This window comes from Buteo buteo, chromosome 16 (genome assembly GCF_964188355.1).
Source record: "Buteo buteo chromosome 16, bButBut1.hap1.1, whole genome shotgun sequence".
NCBI lineage: Eukaryota > Metazoa > Chordata > Aves > Accipitriformes > Accipitridae > Buteo > Buteo buteo.
This window is the reverse complement of record NC_134186.1, coordinates 2,620,731-2,641,210: the sequence shown is the minus strand read 5'-3', so window position 1 is coordinate 2,641,210 and position 20,480 is coordinate 2,620,731. Positions and strand designations below refer to the sequence as shown.

At 64.7% G+C, this 20,480-nt stretch overlaps 1 protein-coding gene across 1 annotated transcript; it reads right to left on the bottom strand.

Annotated features, from left to right (window-relative positions):
- Positions 1-251: 251 nt before the first annotated feature.
- On the bottom strand, positions 252-19,318 carry KCNQ4 (potassium voltage-gated channel subfamily Q member 4). Its single transcript, XM_075048711.1, has 15 exons — positions 19,059-19,318; positions 8,821-8,911; positions 7,964-8,090; positions 7,670-7,845; positions 7,230-7,355; positions 7,008-7,145; positions 6,757-6,852; positions 6,418-6,506; positions 4,982-5,137; positions 3,806-3,850; positions 1,804-2,021; positions 1,574-1,676; positions 1,151-1,282; positions 815-950; positions 252-700 (listed from the first exon to the last, which is right to left on the bottom strand). The coding sequence occupies exons 1-15, from the start codon at positions 19,316-19,318 to the stop codon at positions 482-484; spliced, it is 2,112 nt and encodes a 703-aa protein (XP_074904812.1). The 3' UTR covers positions 252-481.
- Between the last annotated feature and the right edge of the window lie 1,162 nt (positions 19,319-20,480).

Genomic DNA, 20,480 nt, shown 5'->3' with positions numbered 1-20,480 from the left:
CCCCAACGCCCTTGCTTGGCACTGGCAGCGGAAGGGAGATGAAGCCTTGCATAGCTGGCGGTGGTCCCGGCTCGGCTCTGGGGGGACCAGGCAGGACCCCACTGGGGAGCTGGACATGTCCTGAGGGCTGGGGGGGTACGACCCAAACCCCAGGGGATGGGGCCAGTCTGGAGCCTCCCCGCCACGGCTGGGGAGCGCTCGAGGCCCCAGGAGCTGGGGGGGGGGGGGGTCTCACCCCCCCGGGAAGGGCAGGAGCATCCCAGGAGCGTGGTCTGGCCATGCTGCAGTGCCACGGGCTCCCACCCCATCCCCAGAGCGGGCACCCCGCTGCAGCCGTGTCCCCGCAAAGGACGACTTGGTTCAAGTAACGTGGCCAGGGACGTGGCTAGACGGGGCCGGGCGATGCCACGCTGCTCCCACATCCCGGCATCCCAATCCCACCAGCTGCACGCTGGTGGGATCCGTCCCACTGCCTCCCCGCTCAGTCCATGTTGGCGCTGGCCGACCTGGAGATGTTCAGGGTCTGGGCAGAGACCGAGATGTCCTCGTGGTCCACGGGGCTGTGGTAGTCGGAGGTGATGTCGGGCTCGCAGGGGGGCACCTGCACGGCGGCCAGGCTGAAGGAGTTTATGGAGCCCTTGCGGAGGCACTGGGAGTAGAGACCGAGCAGCAGGTCCAGCTTCTGCTCAATGGACTGCACCTGCAAGGGTGGGCAGGGCTGAGGGGGTCCTTCCCCGCGGGGAGGGGACCCGGGGGGTCCCACTTCGCACCGAAGGGACAGTGACATGCTCCCCGGCGGCCGTCCCCTCCTGACCTGCCTCTCCACTTTGACCACTCGCCCCATCATGCTGAGCTCGTCCACCAGCTCCGTCTCCAGCGCCGGCTTCTCCCCCTTCTCCCGCGTCTTCTTGTCCGCAGCGAGGGCCCCCCTGCCCACGATCTGGTCCACGCTGGCAGGGAGGGAAGGGACACAGCCCATCACTCCCAGCGGACCGGAGGGCATGTTGAGACCACAACGGATCGGGACGGGGCTCTGGGAACGTGTCCCACCCATCGTGATGGGCCAGCACCCCTCCCAGCGGGCATGGCTAGTGGTGGGAGACTCAGGGGAGCCCAGAGCCCCCCCCCCGCCGCCTTCAGAGCTCCTCACCGCATCTGCAGGCTCTTGATCCTGCCCAGCATGTCCAGGTGGCCGGCCGAGTACTGCTCGATGACGTCCTTGACATCGTAGGGACGCAAAGTCTCCTTAAACTTCCTCTTGGCCACCAGGAACTTCAGGATCCTGCAGGGACACCCGGGCTGGCTGCAGGGCACGGGGGAGGACCAGGGGTGCCCGTGGGCTCCACGCTGGGGGAGCGGGGGGCACATGCAAAGCACTGAGGTCCGAATCACTGTCCCCATGGGGGTCTGAGCCAGGAGCCGTCCCTGCTCCTTGCCCAGCTTGGCCATGGCCATGGGCTGCACCGGGGCTCTCTGGACACGTCCGCTCATCCCCAAGGGCTGAGAGCTGTGGATCTAAGGAGCTAAGGATGGCAGCACGTATGCTGGGGGATGCGGGAGGGGATGGTCTCACCTGACAGCCCGGATGAGGGTCTTCACTGCTGGCATGATGTCCTCGAAGGTCAGGTCACAGTGGGAGCTCTTCTCCTCGCTGCTGTCCTCCGGCGGGCAGTCGGCTGTGAGTGCCAAGAGTGGGTGGGTGGCAGACCCTAAGGGCTGTCCCTCTGTGCCCTCCAAAACACCTGCAGCCCCCCAGCACGACCCCACAGCCGGACCCAGACCCCACCACTCCCCAGGACTTACCCTCGACCGGGGTCCGCGGCTTGAGCCTCAGGGATGCACGGAAACGGGTCCGGTCATTAAAACTCCAGCTCTTCTGCACCTTGGTGGGGCTGGAAGCCTCGGGGATGTCCTCGGTGCTGGGGGAGCGGTGCAGGGGGGGTCCCAGGTGCTGCCTGCCCCGGCTGCCCTGCCGCTGCGAGCTGCTCAGCCGGATGCGGTCCTTGATGCCCATCTTGTTGCTGGGTGGGAGAGCGGGGTGGGCAGCGTCAGGGGTGACCGGGTGCCAGGGGGGGACGGGGATGGGGACGGGGAGAGGAGCGGATCCCTGCTGCGGGCACACACGGTGCCCACCGTAGTTGGGGATTAGGAGGGGGGGGGGCTGTGCCGAGCTGACGGAGAGCCCCCGGCACACGACGGGCACGAGCTCGCGTGCGAGGCAGGCCAGGAGCAGGCGGTACCGCATGCCCGTGCAGGAGCAGCTGTGGGGTTACTCCTTTAAACACTGTTTTTTTTCCCCAAGAGAAGAGAAAGGAGGAGACAGACAGACAGGGAGAGCACAGAGAGACAGGTACGGCGGCGGGTGGGACACGCAGCAGAGCCACCGGCAGAGCAATCGGCCCCAGTCCCGCAAGGAGCAGCCCTGCTCCTGCCCCGTTCCCGCTGGCATGGGGCGTTCTGGGGCACCCAGCCGGGCCCCTTCATCCTCCTCCTCCTCCAGGCTGCACCACCTAATTCAGGCTCTGCTCCGGTGGGCCAGGGGAGCAGCCCCCTCCTGCCCTAACGCAAGCTCTGCTCCTGAAACCAGCTGCTCCGCTGGGTCGGTGGTGGGGGGACAACAGGCATCGTTTATGTAGGACCTACACAAAAATACCATCTGGCGCTGCCTTTTGTGTGATGTGGGACCACGAGCACACCTCGGGACATGCAAGGAGGCCAGACAGACGCACAGCCCTGCAAGTGGAGGAAGGCGAAGCCGCGGAGCAAACCCCACGCCTGCTGCACAACAGGCTCCACAAAACCCCGGCGTTTGTTTTGGGGAGCCTCCTGGATTTCCTGGGCCAGGAGTCCCAGGGCAAGGCAGGGGTACAGGCAGGGCACTGGGCTCCCAGCCTCTCCCCATGCAGGTTGTGGACAAACTGGTCCCGGGCATGCAGGGCAGTGCTGGAGGACGGGTAGGGCTGTCCCCCGGGGGACCAGGCTGCAGGACAGACGTGGGACAACGTTTATCCAAGTGCCTCAGTTCGCTGTTGTTGGACTCGGCAAGCCCAGCACGGCCAACAGACCAGGCTCATCCGTGCTGCACGGAAGGGGAAACTGAGGCAGGGCAAGCTGTGGGAGCCAGTGGGAGACAGCAGGGACAGCCAGCTCAGCCCAGGCCATGCACAGACCCCCCCTTGCCCTGCAGAAGGATGACCCTTCAGCCTCTACCCTCCTCTGCCCCACAGTCGGCAGGCAGCCCAGTACAGACCACCACGCACACCCAGTGCTCCCCAGCCCTGCGCAGCCGCCCAGCGCCGGCAGCCGGGACGCAGTACCTCCGTCTCCACGTGCCCCACGTCCGCAAAAGTCTCCTCTTACCACTAAAGATCGGGCTGGAGGGTCAGGGCAGAGACACAGGAGAAAACGAGAGTTAGCCCGTGGCCGGGAGGGAGCGGAGCATCCCGGGTCACGGCGTCCCCGACCCCCCCCAGGCGTGCCAGCACCCCAGTGCGTGGGCGCAGGGTCCCTGCCTGCCGCCGGTGAGCATCTCCCGCTGCACCGGACCTGGCCACGGTACCCCCTTCTGCTGTGGAGGCAAGAAGCACGAGTGGAGTTGTTTGTGTAGGTCCTGCATAAACACTAACGCCCACCCCGCGGAGGAAAGTCCGGTTTCTCAGCGGCGGAGCTCTGGCAAAAAAGCGATTTGGTGACGGCACGTGGTGCCGAGCAGCTGAAGGGTGGTGACCCCGCAAACGCCGCTGCGGCTCTGCGGACCCCCGGCCCCTGCCCGCTTGCTGCGGCCACTGGCGGGGGCGAACGTTACCTGAGGCGTAAGCACTTGTGGGGCTGCACGTCCTCCTCCTTCCAGCTTGGGGGTGAGCGGGGGGCACAGAAGGTTTGGGGGTAGGTTGGAGGGATGGAGAGGAGGAGGGTGAGCAGGAGAGGGGAGGAGAGAGAGAAGATGAGATGTTACGAGAGGCGATGCTCGTGGAGGAGATGGAGGAAGGCTCAGGCCCCCCTGGGTGGGATGGCCGGGGGGGGGTTGCAGTCCCTCCCCTGCCAGCTCCCGGCTGTTCACTGGGAAACCGAGCCCAGGCCGGTGCTGCCGCAGGGAGAAGCCCCCCCAAGCCCATACTCACCTCGGGGATGGCGGGGGGAGCAGGTCCCCCTCGGCCCCATGCCTGGAGCAGGGCAGCCGCAGCCCCACGGCTCGGCACATCCCCACGCCACGCCAGACCTCCCACAGCCCTGTTTCCAGCATCACGGGGGAAACTGAGGCACGATGCCACGGAGGAGCAGCGCTCCCTCTCCCCACCTAACCCTGACGTTGGCCCAGGGCCCCACGCCGTGCCGATGTCCTGGGTGGGAGGCCGGCAGCCGTGGCGGCACGCCGGGGTCTCCAGGATGCTCTTCGGCCAGAGGAGACTGGGGACGTGGTGCAAAGCAGCTGCCACCAGCAGCGTGGCAGCCCCGAACCCTCTTGTCTCTTCTCGTCGGCACTGGGGCAGCTCGGCATCGCTGCTCCCCGCTGCTGTGGGCATGGGAAGCCCGTCTTGGACTGCAGGAACTGGTTTTTGCTCCTTGCCTGGCTCTGCAGCAGGGCCACACAGCTCCAGCCCCGACGGGCTTGCAGCGCTGCCTTTGCAGGGCCATTTTCAGCCACGCTTGGCTACCCTGTGCGAGGTCCCGGTGCCGTGGCCACGTGAAAAAAGGAGCTGAACGTTGCAAGAGGTTTCACGACGGGTACAAGAGCCCAGAGTCTGTTCGCGGGGACCAAATGTGCCCCCTCCGGAGCTGCGAGCCGGGAGCAATGCCGGCAGCCAGCGGCAGAGCTGGAGGGATGCCCCAGCACGGCACTGGGTGGGGAGTGGGACCGGGGGCTGCTCCTCTGGGGTCCGGCGGTGACAGGCACCGCGGTGGCATCGCAGGATAGAGACGAGCAGAGGAGAGAAGGCAGAGAGGAGGGAGAACGCGGGGCCGTGGGGCTGCACCCTCCTACCTTTCCCCTGAACAAGCGGCAGGGCTGATGCTTTTCTGGCCAGGGGTGAAGGAGTGATAAGGCGGTGGGGCTCCGTCAGGCAATTTTTTCACCTCTGAATTCCTAAATCCTCCGTTGCGGACTCGGTGCAAATGCTCAAACATTAGGGCCAGCTCTCTGAGGTTGGGGTTAAATAAAAACATGGAGAAATTAAACTTTCCAAAGCAAATGAGATGAGCAAACCAAGGCTGAGCAGAGCCGGGTCCTCCTCTGTGCAAACCAAAGCAAAACCAGAACAAAAAAAGAAGCAAAAAAACAGCACTTCCTTTCAAAAGACAGTTTCTTAACAGCTCGGGCAGCAGGTTGAGGCAGCAGCGGGTGCTGCTGGCACCTGGGGGTGACGGTGCTGGGGAGGGGGGCGTGCTGGGAAAGGGTCCCACAGAGACTGGCCACTGGCAGAGGGGCTGGACCCGTGCTGGGAGGGATGGGTCAGGCAGAGCCAGGCAGGACGACCACCCTTGCCATGGGGTGGGGGACAAGGGGACCCGCCACCATCTGATCTGGGGGTCTGGGCATTGCTGGAGCAGCCAGGAGGGGAAAGCTCAGACCCGGCCGGGATCGAGCCTGGCCCTATCCCTGCTACAGGAGAAATGGCTCCTTGCACAGCAGGAGGGGCTGGTGGAGACCCCCGTGATGCTCACGCCAGGAGAGCCTGGTACCACGCTTGGCAGCGATGCATGGGAAGCCGTATCTCCTCGGTCAGGGACAAGAGGGACTCGCTGCCACGGCTGTTAAGAGCTCTGTCTTTGAAAAAATAAAGAGTGAAACAGGACAATGAATTTGTCACTGCAAAGGAACACAGGGCCGGAGCAGGGGCAGGACGCACAGGCAGGCGGGAGGGCACTGCCAGCCCGGGGTAGGGCTCGGGCACGGGGACCGCACGGCAGACCCCGGTTGCGCTCGGTGTGATGGGAACGCACAGGGAGTCCAGAAAAGCTTCGGAGAGTCTTCGATCCACCCGCGGTGGCAACATCCCAGGGGCCACAGGAGGGGAGAGCCCTGCAGGGCTCCCCGCTGGACCCCCCCAGGTCCATCTGCTCCGCTTGGAGCCGGCTCCTGGCCGGCCGCGGCTCCGTCGCCACAGCCACGAGGTCCCCGTGGCCGGTGGCACCGTCCTCTTCCCCGCGGCGGTGCTGGAAGATGGCTATGGATGGGGCAAGAGAGGACAGGGTGGGATGGGTGCCGGGCGCTGTGAGGATGGAGGGGGGTGTTGGACATTTTGGCAGGTGCTGTGCTGGGGCTCCGGCGTCCCGGGGCTGAGCGAGATGTCTGTGCTGCTCAGCCCCACCGAGCCCTCGGTGGGAGCTCATGGCCCCCCGTGGCAGGGGCTGCTCACGTTGCTCATCAGCCTGGGACCCCCCCGGGACCCCCGCAGCCCTCGCCCGCACCCCGCTTACCTGAAGGAGGGCAGGAGGCTGTCGTAGTAACACCACGTGGCCGTCAGGTACGCCCGGCTGATGTCCGTCGAGTACAGGCGCCAGGCAGCCTGCACGGGAGCGAGAGCCCGCGGGCATCGGGATCAGCCCCTGCGGGGGCAGGAGGCAAGATCCCCCCCCCTCTCCATCCCCCTTGGCCACCAAGGGCCGAGTCCGGCCCAAAGGAGCCAGCTGCCAGATGTGGGGGTCAGGCATTCGGGTCCTGCCTGCAGCAGGCAGGGACAGGCAGAGCAGACGGAGCGGGGGACGGTGGAGCATCCCCGGGAAAGGACGGGGCAGGACATGCCAGCACTGCGCTACCTGGATCAGGTTTGCCGCCGGAGTCCGCCTTTTCTCAAAGTGCTTCTGCCGATGCTGCTCCTGCACTTTGAGGGCGAAGCCGGAGCCCAGGATCCCCTGGGGACGGGAGGGGACGGGGTCCGTGGGTGCCGACCACGCCACCGCCGCCAGCCAGGAGAGACGGGGACCCTCCCAGCGCAGGGGTGGGATTTGGCCCCTTTCTCCCCGATTTCTACAGGGCAGGAGGCGCAGGGACCCTCCGTCCTACTCACGGCAGGCAGCGCGAAGAAGGAGATGCCGAGCAGGGCGAAGCCGGCCGCCAGCATCCGTCCCAGCCACGTCTGCGGCGTCTTGTCCCCGTAGCCGATGGTGGTGAGGGTGACCTGCCCGGGGGCAGAGCAGGGGGAAGCCTGGAGGGAGCTCCCTCGCCGCGGCCCCGTCCCACCCTCCTCATCCCCTCCCGGGGCTGGGGGACCGCCGGTGGCCAAGCTTACCGTGCCCCACCACAGGGAGTCGGCGTAGGTGGCGAATTGGGCATTGGCATCCTTCTCAGCCAGGTAGACGAGGAAGGAGGCGAAGATGAGCACCAAAAAGCCGATGTACCAGGCGGTGATGAGCTCCTGCCGGGGCAGGAGAGGGGTGAGAAGGGCTCGGGGAGGGGTGTGGGGGGCCATGCCGGGGACCCCCGCATTCCTCTACTGACGTGCGGAATTAGGACAAGAAGCAAATTTGACATGGCCTCAGTCTCTCCCTTTAGCCCTTCTGCATATACGAACAAGACCAAGGGCGAAAGAAGGACTGAGCCCCTTTGAAATTCTGTATGGACAACCCTATGGGATACAGAGAGGGGTGTCTGTACAAGCGGGGGATGAAATTATGACTTCTTACGTGGTAGCATTAGGTAAGCAACTTCTGGCTCCCCTTGCCTCACTACCTTGCTGTGGGCGTAGACGACGGAGCCCAGCAGCTTCCAGGTGCCGCCGCGACGGTCCATGCGCACCATGCGCAGGATCTGCAGGAAGCGCATGCTGCGCAGCGCCGAGGTGGCGAAGATGTTGCCCTGGGTGCCGGCGGCGATGACGGCCACGGAGGCGACGAAGACGATGAAATCTAAGGGACGGCGAGGGTCAGGGCGCGCGGGCTTTTCTCAAACGCCCGCGGCGTGGGTGACACCGCAAGTCCCCAAATCTGTGCTCCCCCCAAAGCCCCCCCCCCCCCACCCCGGTACCTATAACGCAGAAGGGTTTTCTGGCAAATCGGAAGCGTCCCCTCCAGCCTCGGTAGCGGCAGCAGCAGCCGGCCGCCCAGACGCGGATGATGTACTCCATGCCGAACACCACGATCATGACGAACTCCTGCCAGGGGAGGGGGGCAGAGGGGGGTGAGGTGGGGAGGGCAGGACGGCGTGGGGGATTCAGCTGGGTGGGCGGCTTTGGAGGGGGCAAAATGAAATGCTGGTGCTGCGGACGGGACGATGCGGGGCGGGGGGAGTATGGTGTGTCCCCCCCCAAGGCCACCCCCCCGGCACAGCCCCGGCTGGAGCTGTCCCGGGGGAATCAGGGCAGCGAGACGGGAGCCGTGGCCGTCGAGCCTGTTTGAGCAGCCCGGCTCTCCTACCTGTGCCAAGCTCACACCGAGCTGGGTCCTTTTCCTCCGCCGTCAGCATTGTCCTCCTACCTCTCTCACAAACAAGCCCCCGTTCTGCTTACTCGCGGGAAAGTCACAAGGACCTTCCCAATTTAGTCTCCATCACTCAGAAGAACTCCGGCGTCAGCTGTTTCTGACAGTTTGGGGGAAAGTTGCCTTTTTTAGCCCCTCCTGCCCTGCCTTTTCCAGCGGTTTATGCCTCTCCGCACCGCGGAGGTCCGGCTGCAGTGATGGGCCACCCCGAGCCGCCCAGCAGCGAGGCCACCCTGCAGCTTCTCCCCGATGTGCCGGAGAGGCTGCCGTCATTAACACCAAGGATCAAGAGTGACATTTGGGCTGGGGAAGGGGTCAGAGGGGTTTTGTCCATGGTCTCGGCCAAGTCTCTTGGGGTGTCGTGTGGAGACAGGGAGTCCGAGCACAGCTCCGCTCCCCACTTACCAGGATGAAGAGGCACTGGTTGGCCAATTTCTGGTGCTCCTGGATGGTGGAGAAGACCGACAGCACCAGGCAGCTGAAGACGAGGAGGAATCTGGAACGAGAGCGTGTCAGCGCGGGCATCGGGGCCGGCCGGGGGGAGCCCAGCCTGCGGTGCTGGCCCTTGCTCACAGCCTGACCCCCCCCAGCCCAGACTTCCACGGCCGTGGCTGAGCCACCATGGACACGGTTTACCCCTAGATGGTGGCATGGAGCAATTTGGGAGGCCACGAGCAGCAGCTGCCCGTGGGCGCAGAGGCAGGGCTGTGCCTAAAGCCTGTTCGTGGCACTGGGATGCCCAGCGCAGGCAGGACCTCCCTGGGACCAGGGCAGCAAGCCCACGGCAGGATCCCACCATTCCTTGGACATCCCTCCGGCACAGCCGGGACAGGCTCTCTACCCAGCCTTGGCCCCCGCCAATACCCATGCCCAGAGGGAACATCACTCCCACTGGTCCCCCCTGTGATGGGGACCAGCACCGCATGGCACCCGTGTCCCAGTCTGGGCTGGTGGCACAGCACGTCCCCGGGCTGCCCTACAGACACCGAGGAGGAGGACCAGGCTCCAGCAGACATGGGGCTCCGTGCCAGGCTCCGGCATAGCCCTGCAGCCTCTGTCCGGGCAAAACAACTAATTAAAAGCAGGGAGGGAGATGGGGCAGGGGGGGGGTCCCAAACTGTGGCAGCGTGCTGCTGCTGCAGAAGAGGGACCAGAGCTTCTCCTGACTGTCCCCAGCATCGCTGCCACCGTGGGGACCTGCTGGGGACACGGGGGCCGCCTGGGAACAGCCGACCTGGGGGAAGAGTTAACAGGGAGCTGCTCTGGGGCTAGCTGTGCCCGAGAGCTGGGTTAAGACGTGAGGGGCTTTGGCCCATTTAAAATAAGGAGGGGAAAAAAAAAAAAATAGCCTCTGAAGCTGAAGCAAATCAAACTCCAAAAATACATTTTTTCCCCTGATCCAGCGATTCTAAAAATGGAAAGCGGAGGGCTTGTGCCACCGGCCCACGTGACGGCGTGCAAAGGGCCACTGCTCCACCACAGCCGGCTCCGTAACGGCACGGGGGGCTCCGGGCACCCACGGCCCCACCGGGCACCGCGGCCCCACTGTGCCGCGGGGAAGCACCGCCGGCAGCACCGGGGCGGCCAGGCTGAGGCCAGCAGGGCAAGCGAAGTGGCCGTGGCACCCTGTCCCTGAGCTGCTGGGCACCCATCTCACCCCCCCGGCACCATCTGGGTGAGCGATGCCCACGGGACCCATCAATGGTGCTTCAAAGAGTGCGGGGGGCTCGGCTCGGGGAGATGCTGCCCGACACCCACTCAGGAGCTCTTTCCCATCTCTTCTTGTTGCTGACACAGGGCTTTAGAGCCAAACCGGCTGCCGGGGGTGTCCGAGGGGTGAAAGCAGAGCTGACCCCCACGTCTGCCCCAGGGCCGGTGAGGGGGCACTGGGTGACGTGGCGGAGAGGGGACGATGCTCCCACCCTGGCCAAGGGGACCCGGCGCAGACGCTGGGGGTGAGGAGAGCCGAGAGCCCCCCTAATGCTGGGACACACACGTACCCACCCACCGAACCCACAGTTTGTGCCGTGTAAGGCTGGGGGGGGTCTGCAAACCCAGGCAGGGCATAAGGGGGCTGCTGAGTGCCCCGTGCCCCCAGAGGGGCAAGGCGGGTAGTACCCAGCTCAAAATCCAGCATAAAGGGGGACAGGCAGGCCCCTTCCCCGAAATCGCCATGAGGGGAAACCGGAGATGGGACCGACAGCAGAGAATCCCCAGGGAAGGGGAGAAGGGCTGGATCCAGAGCACGGAGAAGGGAGAGCTGGAGCGACACACCACGTCCCAGCTACAGCAGCGAAGGGGCCGGGGGGGGTCGCAGGTTCGACAGTGCCCTGCCCTCGCTGCGGAGGACGATGCTCCTCTCCCAGGCACTCCCCATCTGCAAGGCAGAAGGCTGGAGCCAGTTCCATCTCCCTCTGAATTATTAATCGAGCCCCTTTCCTCCGGCACAGCAGTTCTGCCGTTAACTCCTCCGGCAGCCAACGGCACAGCCGGGCACGCCGGTACCCCCGTCCTGCCCGCGCCGGCACAGAGGGCATCGGAGCCGCGGGCAGGGAGCACCGAGGAGGTCACCGCCATCCCGGCCACAGCCCTTGGTGTGAGGAGCAAAACAAGACCGAGCAGCCCTGGGCAGAGCCTTTCTGCTTTGTGCATCATCAGCAATAAAGATTATACAATCGGGATTTAGCAGGCAATGACACGGGCAGCGAAGCACAAAGCAGAAGAGAAGGCAGAAATCTCCCAGCCTGCAAAGATTTGTGCCTCTCACCCCGGCTGGGGAGCGGGGAAGGGGGGGGTCCCCGGTGCCTGGGCACACGCTGCTCCCGTGGGGACGTGCTGCGGGTGGTCCTGCCACGGGCAGCGGCGAGTCACGGTGGTTTTGCACCGAGCCGGAGCCCCCCCTTGTCCCCACAGCAGCACCACGAGCAACCGGACCGGTTGGTAAAGCCGTGCCACGGACACCGTGATGGAAACCTGCATCCTTGGGGTGGGGATGCCTCCCGCCCGGCCGCCCCGGTATCCCGCAGGATTTGGTGAAGGATACAGGCATGCGAGGCCCCACGGGGCCGGCTGGGAAAGAAACTTTCTGGGAACACATCACCTGCTAGGAATTAACTTGTAAAGCCTGGGCAAACGCCCCGTCCCGGCTGCTGGCAGGGCCTAAGCGGCTTAGGGGAAGGGTCAGATGCCTGAAGGCAGCTCGGTGAGCCAGGAACCAGCCGTGTCCCCCCCCCAGTCCCCCCTCGGAGCGGGCAGCCCTCCGGGGCAGAAGTGCTGCTCTCAGCAGCTCTACCCTGCACCGAGGGCTCGACCGACTCTCCATCAAATCCTGAGTGGTGCTGGCAGTGCCAGGCTCCCCACCGGCACGCTCCCCCTCCCGAATATGCTGCTCTTCTCACTCACCAAGCAGGGCCAAAAAAAAAAAAAAAAAAAAAAAAAAAAAAAAAAAAAATAGGAGTGCTGCCAGGGAAAGCAGGGATGGGGCAGAAACGATGGGGCAGGACCCGGCAGGGGACTCACTGTCCCCCCGCTCCCCTGCGCCAGGGTCCCGGGGGATGGATGGAGCAGATGCTGTTGTTGCTGAGCCGGTGCATCAGCTTTCCTCAATAAACTTTGCATCGCCAGCCCCCACCAGCCGGCAGCCCCCCGCTCCCGCTGCCGCCCTCACACCTCCCTGCTGGCACACGTCCCCGTGCGGGAGGGGACACGCTGGCGGCAGCCTGGGCACGGGGACGGGACCCCTCCAGCTCCTCTCACCCCTGCAGGAGCAAAGCCTGTCCGCAGGAACACTCCTCCCCAAAATAATAATTAAAACCCGGCGGGGTGCCCGGGTTGGAGAAGGCGAATCTCCTCACATTAATCTTCATTAGAGCGAACTTTGCCATATGCTCTTGCCCGCATCGGCAACGCGGTGCCGGCGGAGGAACAGGTGAGCCGGGAAAGGTGCTGAGCTCAGGGGAAGCGGGGGCCAGGTCAACCCTGGACGGCAAGGAGCGGTGCCGGGCAAGGGGGCACCAGCCGGCACCCAGTGCCCACCCGAACACCCCATGGCAAACGGGCTGCACCCCGGTATAGCCTGGGCAAAACTGTGCCGCGGCACCCTGGTGCAGCCGACGCTGATGGGATAGTGATGCTCAGAGCCAGGGTGGCAGGATGGCACGTCACCAACAAGCAGCCGGTGTCCAGGCTGGGAAGGGGGGGTAATGGTGGGCACCCCCCTGCCCTGGCGGGTCTGGCCCGGACCCCATTTCGCTCTCCCCCTGCGAAGAAGCCCCGAGCCAGGGGCGCAGGCAGCGTCAGGGAGGCTCGTGCTGACAGCCCAGCAATAAGTCAGCGGAAAGAAAATACCACGCGCCGTAGGATAAACAGCTCAGCCAGGGGACGAGCGAGCAAACAGCCTCTGCCGAACGGCACAGCTCCCTTCCCGGGCCAAGCCTGGCCCCATCACGGTGCTGGGCAGCAGCACTGGGTGCCCAGCCGGGCTGTACCCCCCAGCTGTGCCACCGTGGGAAATGGCTGTTTGGACCAAAACTGCCTAAGCCCAGCTCCGGTGGGGATGGGGACAGGGATGGGGACGGTGCTTTGCTCTCCAACCTCCCCAGCCCGCGAGGTTCAGCTCCCCGAGCACCGTTCGCAGCTGTATAAACAGAATGTCTTCTAAATCCCCCGTCCCTCGCTCCAGCAGCCCTTTAGGAGAGGTGGAGCAGGCGGCCTGTCTGCTCTGGGCGATATAAATAACCGGGGTGTAGTGGGCCTGTTTGCACCCGTAACCATGGCAGGGTCCATCCCACACCGTGCCACAGAGAAGAGAAGCAGAAAAGCACCGAGTGTTTCCCCATGGTCAGGGAAAATGGAGCCGGAGCCAGGAGCCCGCCAGCCTCGCAAACCCCAGGACACGCTCCGAGCCCAGCCCCGACCTGGTTATCAGCGCCGGGAGAGGAAAGGTGCTGCTCCGAGAGTCCTCCTTGCCCCCAGACCAGGGGGTACCGGGGTGGGGGTAAGGCAGGATGGGGTGTTTCCAGCGCCCTGACACAGGCTAGAAGCAGGGCTGGGACAAGGAGCCTGCCTGCAGGCTGCACACCTCCTCCTGCAGCCCCGTGGCACCCACGGCAGGCACCCGGCAGCACCCACGGCAGCAACTCTAGACAACATCCCATAGCGCACAGGAGTCGATGGCCCCAACACCTCGGTGCTTCGGTGAGCGGGAGCCAAAGCCTGCGGACGGCATCGTCCATCACCCTTGCACTGCATGGCTGTATCCCCCAAGCCACTCACGGCCCCCCAGCACCCCCACAGTCCCCACGGGGAGCACGGTCACAAGGCTCCTGCGGACGGTGCCAAGACGCTCACACGGAGCAGCCGAGATAGTTTTGCTCTTGAATCATCTGGCAAGGAGCTGGCTTAAGGCGGGGGGGGGGGAAAGAAATCCAGTGTGTTTTCAGATGCAGCTCCTGTGCCCTTGCACCCCAGGAGAAGGATCGGGGCCATCCCTACCCTCCAGCTCCTGGGGGCTCTGCAGGGGACGGGGGACCTTTGGGGCACAGGGACATGAGTGGCCCCAAGAAGTCGAGGCAGGCTGAGACCCCAAATGCATTGCCCGGAGAGCAGAAGCACCCACAAGCAGAGGGGGCAGGTCTGGGCACTTATCCAGCCCCACTCTGACCCTCATCCCCAGGGATGGCTGCTTGGAGGGACAAATAACCAAAGCCTCTCCAGGGTGACCGAGCATCCCGACAGTGGGGCTTCCCCCCCCGTCATCCTCGCCATCGGGGCCGGCCAGCCTCAGGCACCCAAACTGGCACCTTGCGCTCTGGGCTGGGGGGTCCTAATGGGAGCAGCAAGAGGGGAAAGGAAAAAAAAAAAAAAAAAAAATCAATGCACAGTTTCATGTTGCGCCAAAGTCGCTTAATTTTATGCCCCGGTGACACCGCATCAGGCTGGGGAAACTGCTGTGCCGGCTCCTCTTCCCACTGGCATTTCCCCCAAACGCAGCTCCCGTTTCAAGCCCAGGCAGGGTGAGGGGGGCCAGCCCTGGGAGCAGAACCCCCTGCTCGAAGGGCACGGCTCTGGCAGCGGCAGGGCACAGCTTCCCCGGCCCCTTCTATTTTGGCCACACAAGCGCAGCAGCCGGATAGAAAACCACCACACCAGCCCCCGTGGTGACAGCAAGTTAAAACCCCAGGGCTTAATAGAAGAGGTTTTTACCCAGCAGGCGGTGGAGAACCAGCAGCGAGCAGGGGATGAAGCAATTTTCTTGCAAACCCACCGGGGCTCCAGCCCTTCGAACTGCCTCGGGTGGGTTGGCAAGGGCCTGGGCTGGAGCTGCCGCAGGCACCGACCACAGCGGCAATCCCCAGCGTGGTGGGGAAAACACTTTCCCGCTTAGCCAAGCGGTGATGGAGGGATGCGGCGAGATAGGGGAGCACGGCGGAGCTGCGGTACCGTGCCGCTGCCCTGCAGAGCCGCCTGCCCTGCGGCGGGGCTGGGATGCAGCCGGGGTGGCAAACCCATCCTGCCCACCGCAGCCCTCTCCCATAACAGGATCTGAGAAAAACTCCAGGAGAGACCGGCTGTCGGCAGCCTTGTCCCCAGCCAGGAGCTGGCCGGTGCACAGGGGGGGGGACCCGCCAACTGCTGCCCTGCGCCGATTGCACCCCCAGCATCCCGCTGCTCCGAGCCAACGAGGATTTCCCACGGCCCCGAGGCTCCCAGCCAGCCCCGAGCCGAGGAGAGCCCACGCCTGGCATTGCCCACCCAGTGCCAGGATTCTCCCAGGGCTCTGCCGGGAGCTGCCACCCCTCTGCCCCCGCCAACGTACGTGGGGACCCGACACAGCAAGGGCAGGGGTGCCACGGGACAGCCACCCTACATGCCCGAGGGATGGGCTCCCTCCGAGCTCTGCGCTCCTGTCCCTTCTTTGCCCCAGCACGACACACTTTGACAAGGTAAATAAAACCCCATCACCCCCCCAGTACCCAGGTGAGGTGCTGCCAAGGGCAGCGGGCAGGGGAGGTGCCCGGCTGGCCTGGCACAGGGGACGGTGCTTCAGGCAGGGGGTTGCGGGTTGTTACCGGTGCCGCCGGCTCAGTCTTCCCTAATTTGCTCCAGGTCAAACTGTTCTTTATGAAAGCGCTCCTCTAGGAAATGGAGAAGTGCTGAGCTGAGCTTCTGGTGCACCCAGCGGTTTCATAACCACCGATACGAGCTCCCAGACCCCATTTTCCATCGGGGCAGCAGCACTGGGAGCCACTGGCCGTAGGCAGGGGCTGGCAGATGGGGAGAGGGTGCCAGCGAGCCCGGCTGCAGGGACAAGCTGCGAAGAGCAGCAGTAACAGCTTGAACTGGAAACCTGGCCGGTGCGGCTCCAGGCTGCAGGAGACCCCTTGGCAGGGCAGCCCCTGGCCGACAGGACACGTAGCCCTCAGGCTGGGCTGGCAGCGGTGCCCGTGCCAAGGGCAGAAGCCCGCAGCAGCTCTGCCCGGGAGCAGGGCAGTCACTGACAGCCATACACAACTAAAGGCGCGAGCTGGGAATGAGAACAGCCTTCCCGTTTGCTTAAGAGGTGGAGATTGGAAAAGGAAGTTTTTATTTGCCTTCTGGCTCTAAAGCCTTTAGGTTAAAGCTCTGGTCACACTCCCAGATTTGCTCTGTAAGCTCCAGGGCTAGAAACTCTCATTTCAAGAGGGCAAGACACAGCTTTGCAAGCCCGGCGAACCAGCCGAGCCCAAGTGCGTGCCTCCACCACGGCCCTGCCATGGTCAGCACGGGCTTGGAGGTGCAGCCAACACCGCACACCTCCACGCCGGCTTTACACCTGCACTGGCACCCGCTTTCACACCATCCCCTTCCTGCAAAAGCTGGAGCACGGGAGCCTGCAGGAGCACCCAGCCAGGGGGGGCTCCGAGGGGCTGCAAAGCCCAGCGATGGGTCTAAGCCCCCCGAGCCCGTCGGATGGGGCTGCAGGCAGATGCCCGGCACAGCTCGGGGGCTGCAGAGACGGTGCAGCCACCAAAGCACCCTGCAAGGTGGAGCAGCACCAGCCCAGAGCGGGCGCTGGGGACGGGAAGCTATTTGGGATCAATTTGCCGACAGAAAGAGACTAAACTTGCCCAATAAACGGTATCAGCTCAGTCCTGCTACGTGCTCCCAGACACTAAACTGCTCAGGGGAGGGAAGTGCTTCGCTTCTCAGCGGGTATTTCCATTTTAGCAGTTTTCAGCCCTGTCTCGGAGCCAGGCTGCTCGGGGGGAGGCAGCGCACAGGCGTGACTCAGAGGACGGGTCCTGTGACCGGTGCTGCCCCAACCTTGGGTGACCTTGGGCCGTGGGCTTCATCTCCCCCGTGCCTCAGTCCCCCTCAAAGTGGGGGTAACACCTTCCTCCTCTTTTTAAAAAAAAAAAACAGTCCTCAGCTCCTGAGGCGCACAAATCATTCCCGAGAACTTCAATACCCAGCACTGCAACAGCTTAGCAGCTCCCATCTGCTGTGGGAGAGAAAAAAAAAAAAACAACCAAAGCCAACTTTGAAGAAGCCAGAAAGGAGCAACATTTACAGGAAAGGTTTCACAAAACAGACCTCCACACCTTGCACCCACTGCGGCATCTTCCCACAGGCTTCGGGGGGGGGTCTCTGGCAGGAGTGACTGCCCTGCAGCATACCTCAGCCGTAAAACTACGAGAGCAAGCGAACACAAACCCTTCCCCATCCCAGTAAATGCTTAAAGAGGTTTTGCTCCCGCTACCGACTGCTGCGCATCTTCCCACACGGGGCAAAGCCCATCTCCCGAGAGCTGGGGGCCAGGCACAGCCGCGGTGGCAGAGGGGGGACCCAGGGCTTGGTGGGCTCTGCAAGGGGAGACACTTGGTCCGATGCGGTTGTTTCTGGGGCAAAACACGCGCAGGTCGGGAGGAAGAATGGGTGAAACATGCTGGGGCACACGTGTCTCAGCTGTGAGATGAGCAGGGGGATCTCTCTTCCAGAGCCCGGTAAGTACCTACGCAAAAAAGTCTGATCCTCCTCCCCTAGCAGGAGGTTTCGTCGTTATTAATTCCTTGCAGGAAAAGCGCTTTCGAGGGCAGTATTTGCAATGTAGGTATTATTGCCGGAGCACACTGCGGAGGTGTCGGCAGGCGTTACAAATGGGCCCCGGGCTCCTCTCCCAGCTCCCCGGGGAGCTCAGGTGCCCTCTTATCCAGTGACAAATTCATCCTGCCACCTCAATGTGCTAACTTAGGCAAGACCCACTTTCCTGTCTCTTAACAAGCTCCAGCTCGCACACCCCGCTAACGACTCAGCACCGCATTACCGCTCCTGAAAGCCGAGGGAAAAGCAGTTTTTCGGCTCATGCTCTCGGAGAGGGTCTGTGCCCAGCCAGGCTGCGGGGCACGGCGCACATGCCTGGCACACACCAAGCACGCAAGTAGCACACGTGAGGCAGAGGGGGAAAAACATCTCCTTCCCCATGGCAGTGGCCGGGCAGGGAGCAGTGGTGTCCCGGCAGCGTCCCAGCAGCGCAGCCGGAGCAGAGTGGGGGTCCTGAGTCAGGGCAGCCAGTAGAGCCCCCCAGCACTGAGCCCCCCTTCTCTCCCCACAGCCTCCGGGTGCATTACAGACACCCCAGCTCTGCAGCCCCGTCGCAGCCCTCCGAACAAAAAACCCCGAGGGACTGAATTTGTTACTCGGCCCCAAGCTGAGCCCGTGCATCTCGGAGAAGATTCTGCTTTGTAGAAGCCACTGGATGCCCCGGTCCAGCGAGGAAAGCCGGAGCAGCACCACAGTGCCCGGGAAACCGCGTTGAGCCAGGGCAGGGAGCAGAGCTGCCCCTGGGAGCATCCCAGGCTCCATCTCCGGAGAGGGATGTTTTAGTGCTGGGGATCAGCTGGGGACCCGGGAATGGGCACAGCTTTCGGGGTACAGCGGCCGCTGCCGGCTTGCGGCCTTTAACCGGGGACAAGAACACCCATTCCCCGCTTTCTCCCATCCCATCCGGACACGGCTCCGGGGATGCTGGGCTGGCACTTCTGCTTGTCCCAGCACCGCTACAGGCTCCCTGGTCCCATCCAGACCTGCCCTGTCGCCCCTTCAGGGGACTTTTGGGGCTCCGAGACGGTGACCCAGGCTCCCTGGGGGTGCCATCAGGAGGGGGCCACCCCGCAGACCCAGGCCGTCCCCCCCCGGGGGGGACACGCTCACCTCCTCGCACCGGAGCCCCCGGTGGTCTCAGCTCCCCCCCAAACCCAGCCGGTGGCGGAGCTCCCCCAGCTCCCATCGCCCCGGGAGCGGCGGCAGGAGCGGGCACCGGCACGTCGTGCCCCCCCCCCCTCAGCTCCACCACCAAACTTCTCCGGTGGAGCCCGGGGCTGGGGGGGGGGGGGACGACGGACACACACCGGGGGGGACACACACACCGGTGCCCGGTACCGGCGCTCGCTCGGGGCTCCTAATGACTCCCAAATCGCTTCCACCCCCCCGCCGGCCACTGGCAGTGCCCGGTCCCCCCCGTCCCACCGGTCCCCCCCCCGTCCCACCGGGAACCCCCGGTCCCCCCCGGTCCTCCCGGGAACCGCGGAACCGGCCTTTGGGCGATGGGATGCTACGACCGGTCCCGGTCCCGCTCCCCCCCGCCCCGGGACACCGGTACTCACATAAAAACGTGGTAGACGAAAGCCCCCCCGCGGGGCCGTTCCAGCACGTTGTAGAGCCAGTTCTGCAGGCGGCGACGGCAACAACGCGAAGAACCGGCGGGGGGGCGGGCGACGGTCCCCGGTCGCGGTCCCACCAGCAACCCCCGGCGGCGGCGGCGGGGCGGGGGGGTCCCACCGGCAGGTCCCGTTCCTTCGGTCCGTACCGCCGTCAGCGCCGTTCCCCGCCGTTCCCCGCCGTTCCCCGCCGCCGCCCCGGCCATGGCGGACCGCCCCGCTCAGGGCACCGCCGCCGCGGGGACCCCCCCCCCCCCCCCGCCCCCGCCCCGGCTCCGCCGCCGCCTCCCGCTCCGTTGGACGGCAGCTCGCACCGCCTCCCCCCCCCACCCCCCCCCACGAAGAGCCCGGTGTCGCTGCCCGGTGCCACCTGCCTTTAGCTGCCCGCTGCCGGGACCTCCCCCCCCCCCCCGGGACTGGCCCGCCCCGCCGTACCTGGCTCCCGCCCCCGGGGTTCTGCCGGGACCGGGGGAGGAGGAGGAGGATGGGGGAGAAGGGGGTGGGATGTGGGGAAGCAGTCCCGTCCCCCCCCCCCCCCCGCTGGAAAGCCCCCCCGGTCCGGTTTGGGGGAACCTTTCCCACGAGGTTCCCGGGGATCGGGATCTGCCCACGGTACCGGGCAGAGTGTGGCCTGGGCATGGGGTGGGGAGAATCCCGCATCCCAACCCACGGGGTGCGGAGCATCTCTGGAGCCAGTGTCCCTGGCCACCAGGCATGGAGCATCCCAGTCAGAGAGCATCCAAGGCATGGAGCATCCCGGGCATGGAGCATTCCAGGCACGGAACATCCCGGGCATAGAGCATCCCGGGCATGGAGCATCCCAGGCATGGAGCATCCCAGGCATGGAGCATCCCAGTCATAGAGCATCCCAGCCATAGAGCATCCTAGGCATGGAGCATCCCAGGCATGGATCATTCCAGGCATAGAGCATCCCAATCATAGAGCATCCCAAGCATGGAGCATCCCAGTCATAGAGCATCCCAGTCATAGAGCATCCCAAGCATGGAGCATCCCAAGCATGAGCTTTCCAAGCCAGCCAGCATCAAACCTCTCAGGCTGTCTGGCAGCGAGCACTCCAGGCCAGGGCATCCCCCTTTCCTCTAGGTCCAGGAATTGCTGGAGGCACCGAGGTTTAGAGGGACGTCAGATACCTACAGAGAGACTTTGTGTTGCTTGGGAAGGGAAGGCCACATCCTCATCCTCCCCCTCCCAGGCCAGGAGCCCTGCCGGAGCCCGTTCCCCCCCGGGGTCCCTGCAGCAGGCACAGCTCTCCCACACCCATACCTATCCATCCTCCGCAGACTCAGCTTTGAGCCAGGCTCCGAGTGTGTTTCCCAGCCAAGACCCACAGCTATTTGCTCTTCTGCC